Consider the following 4,210-nt stretch of genomic DNA (forward strand, 5'->3'; position numbering starts at 1 on the left):
ATCCGGTCAACAGGACCGGGAGAGCCCAGCTGAGGACCCTTGCTATACGCTCAATCATTAGGATCATTTTGCCGAGTCAGTGCTCAGTCATGTGTCATGTGTGAACACCCACTCCTGGCACGCTGCCGGCCGGCCCTTTGCGCTCTTGTCGCGTGATGACGGACGTAGCGCGTGCGCGCGCACACACACACACACACACACACCAAAACACACACACACCAACACACAGAGATATGAAATGGCATGGAGGACCCTGGCTAGCGCCAGACGCCACTAGTGACGGCTTTCCACACTGGAAAACAAAGCACACAAACATGAATGAGTACACACTCATTGCGCTGCGCAGAACCCTTCATTCTTGCAGGTCTGAAGCCTAGCGTTTGTCAAACATGGCAGTATAAGATGAATCATACAAAAAATACATGAAGAAACCGAAACAGTCCCAAAATGATACCGCATGATAGAACGCCTTTTTTATAAAGATTTTAAAAATATTATAGGTCAAGGTATGCTCAAAATTAATGTGATTGACATTGGGTTGCGATCTCCAGGATCTGATCACTACTGATAAAAAAAACTAAATAAATAAAGTCGAGTAGACACCTACATTGTACTAGTAATGATGTTATCATGTACTAAGAGAGGGCCGATAGGCCAATGTTACGCTCACCACCAGCAGGAGCAGCAATGCCTTGGCATTCTAATAAATACACCCCGGATTGGCAGGGCGCTATCACCCTTGCCACCCAGTGGAATAATAGACCTGGGCGCATAGAGCATGCCCAACGGCATGTACGTATTAACACGTACTAGCAGTCTGGCTGGATACACACAGCAGAGAGAGAGAGAGAGAGAGAGAGAGAGAGAGAGAGAGAGAGAGAGAGAGAGAGAGAGAGAGAGAGAGAGAGAGAGAGAGAGAGAGAGAGAGAGAGAGAAAGAGAGACAGAGAGAGACAGAGAGAGACAGAGAGAGACAGAGATACTAACACATACTAGCAGTCTGGCTGGATACACACAGCAGACAGATAGACAGACAGAGAGAGAGAGGGAGAAAGAGAGAGAGAGAGAGAGAGAGAGAGAGAGAGAAAGAGAGAGAGAGAGAGAGAGAGAGAGAGAGAGAGAGAGAGAGAGAGAGTGTGTGTGTGTGTGTGTGAATATGGGTGTGCGGGTGTACCCATTGCCATTGCCTGACAAAAGAAAAGGCAGACTGAGCAAGGCATAGCATCCAACAGCATGACGAAACCCATAGTTACATCACTCCTTCCAATCCCAGCACGCTGCAGAGGTTATCTTGGGATATCATTGGAGACGGGATTCGTAGGAAAACAGAAGCGGGTCAGAGAAACTCGGTCTCCAAACGACGTCCATATTGTAAAGTGAGCAGGTTGTCACCGTCAAAACCTTGAACAAATATTTGTTTTTTTCCCATAGTGAAATGCCACTCCGGCAAGTGTTTTCGCGGGCACTGAGCCAGTACGGCAGTAATGAAATTGCTGCTTTCAGGGACTTGCCCAACGGGTGTAGTGTCGTCACTAAGCATGGCTCAGGACAGACATACGTAAGCTACTTTTCTGAGGTTTCCGAGTAGTCCTTCAACATGTCGTCACTGAGATGCACGTTGAGCGTTTTCACCTGCCGCTTCTGGCCGCGCTTGTTCTTCTTGGAGGCTGACTGTGTGGGTGGCTTGAGCGTTTGTCCTTTCATTGTGCTGATGCCGGCGTTCTGCAGGTACGTCTCAATGTCATGGTCGCTGAGACCCTCCACGCTGATGCCACGCCACAGCTGCTGGTACTCAGTGCCGATAGGCAAGCGGCACTCCGCCTCGTTATGGAAGACCACCACCTGCTTGTCGGGCCTCTGGAACGTCAACACATTCTCGTTCAGGTTCTTCATGACCTTCTCCCAGCGCGGCATGGATTCGCGTATGTCAGCTAGCAACACTGCAGGCAAACCTTCTTCCTCTTTGCGCTTGAGCAGGGCCAGGAGTTTAGCGGAGTTTTTCAAACTGTACAGCGGCTTGTAAGTAAACTTGCCGCCATCTTTGCATGCGATTTTTGGATTGTCACGCACAGCCTGCTGCAAGAAATCACGCATATTCGGACTCATATCTGAATAGTTGATGGCTTTCAGGATCTCGTCAAACGGCAATGGCTCTGAGATCCTCTCCATGTGCCGTTCACGTAGCTTATCCACAATCATTTTCAAAACTCCCAGTTTGTTCTTAGTGCGAAACTGCTGAGGAACTTGGGCTGCAGCGTAACTACTAATCGACATGGGAACCGACGAAGTTTGCTTGCTGACCATCGCAGCTAAACTCGACGGTGCTTTGGACTTTGATTTAGGCTTCGACTTGACTTTGTCTTTGCCTCCAGTCTGCCCACCCACAGCACCAGCATACTGGATAGCTCGCTGCTTCATAGCATTTTTCTGGCGAAGAAGTTCGGGATCCATTTTTGCTCCTTCGATCAATCTTCCGTCCCCAAACAACGATGTTCTCTCACGGCCTCCACTGAGAAATGAAGCCATGATTTCAACAATCTTGTAGATACGTCCTTCACTGTTCATTCATTCATGTCACATGCATAAACACCGTAGCATTCATGTTTCGTTGACTACAACACCCTGCGGGGGCTCGTAGAGTGCGATGGCAAAGACAAAGAAAAAGAAAAAACTGGCTGTGCATGCACGTCACTCAGCTCTTGGCTTGCTGCGCGCGCTGTACATGTACCATGTGTACTGTCTGTACATCATACGTGCATACATGACTAGACAGTGTGTGTGTGATATGATACGTCTATGAGGACGTCATCGTTCTCTTTTTTTCTTCTTTTTTTACTCATTTGAGTCATTGTGCATGTCTTTTGAAGTAAGTAATAATTATTATTAGTTGCAAGCAAGCTATGTTTAGCTCAAGGAGTTGTAAAATACAGTCAAACCTCATGGGGACGAACACTGATATGATAAGGGAATTTCTTTCCAGAACAAAATCAGCGCCTACAATTGTAGTAGATGTACGAACTCTAGGTCCACTATGCGGCATCATCATAGTATTGGCATAATTTGGTGGTTGAACATTTGGAGCATAATTTGGCATCCATTCGGAGGTAGGAGCATAACTTAACTACATGATTGTACTACAGTTTTAGTATGTACTAGTAGGCTACACAATAGTGTACCGTGCACCTGATCAGTGCTGATGGTCTGCATGGTAAAGGGTTCGGAGGCAGACAGCATTTCCAGTGAAAAACAGGGCAGAAAGCATGGCAATACGTTGTGTATGCTCTTTTCTATGTTGATGTCTAGTACGCATGGACACCTTGGTATGGGGATACTCATGTATTTTGTTGTACGTATGGCCACTTGCAATTGCGAAAAGCGCACAACTTTCCGAACTTTGAGGCTCCATAAGTACAACAAAGTCACGGCATAAGTATCCCGCGTGCCAAACCCGGCATATTTTTAAAGCCGAGGATTTTGTGAACATATTGCCAGCGAGCATCCAGGAACGCATAATTCCGCAATGGTGGGGGGGGGGGGGGGCCTAATGTCGGCCTCCACCCGGCATGCACCATGCTGCATGACATAATCAACACCACATTCATAAACTGTTTTTTCTTCATAAAATTGATCTGCAAAATCTTTCTTTCAAGCTTGCCTTGGCCAATCGGACTACCGCCGTACCGGTAGTGATTGTAAGTCTGTCCCTCCAGGAAATCGCAATTCCACGGATGCAACCAATTTCGCGTTTTAGCCCAAACTCACGATTTTCTGCAAAATCCGCTATTTCCTGCGTTTTTTAATTGTTTCCTGCACTTTATTTGTACATCTTTATGCAGTTTTCACGAAGTGCTTTCCATGTTCATGTAGGTTATTTGCACAGTACGACTCGTACTACTCCCGAGTAGACCTACTGCGAAAATAGCGATTCTACGGATGCAACAAATTTCGTGATTCGGTCCAAATCCACAATTTTCTGCAAATAATTCCGCGAATTCCTGGGAAGTTCCGCATCTCTCCGCTCTTTTTACCGCAACTTCTTGCACAAGTTTTCGAGAAATTTTCCGCAAATTCCCGCTGGAACAGGTAAGTGTCTCCTCCAGCCCAGGCTGCGTGTATCACCCATTCACTGAGCTTTTGACCGCTGTGCGCTGCCGTTCGGGCGCCCATTAAAAGTTATGCTAGAAAACAGATCGACACCGGCTGCCGTGGGA

General features: G+C 47.1%; 1 protein-coding gene across 1 annotated transcript; it reads right to left on the reverse strand.

The window, feature by feature from the left end:
• Nucleotides 1-234: 234 nt before the first annotated feature.
• On the reverse strand, nt 235-2,631 carry LOC135805366 (general transcription factor IIE subunit 2-like). Its single transcript, XM_065319393.1, has one exon. The coding sequence runs from the start codon at nt 2,562-2,564 to the stop codon at nt 1,563-1,565; it is 1,002 nt and encodes a 333-aa protein (XP_065175465.1). The 5' UTR covers nt 2,565-2,631; the 3' UTR covers nt 235-1,562.
• Nucleotides 2,632-4,210: the final 1,579 nt, after the last annotated feature.

This window comes from Sycon ciliatum, chromosome 1 (genome assembly GCF_964019385.1).
Source record: "Sycon ciliatum chromosome 1, ocSycCili1.1, whole genome shotgun sequence".
In the NCBI taxonomy this organism is placed as follows: Eukaryota; Metazoa; Porifera; class Calcarea; order Leucosolenida; family Sycettidae; genus Sycon; species Sycon ciliatum.

Coding starts and splice junctions, on each gene's coding strand:
- LOC135805366 (XM_065319393.1), bottom strand. CDS start 2,564: ATGAACAGTGAAGGACGTATCTACAAGATTGTTGAAATCATGGCTTCA.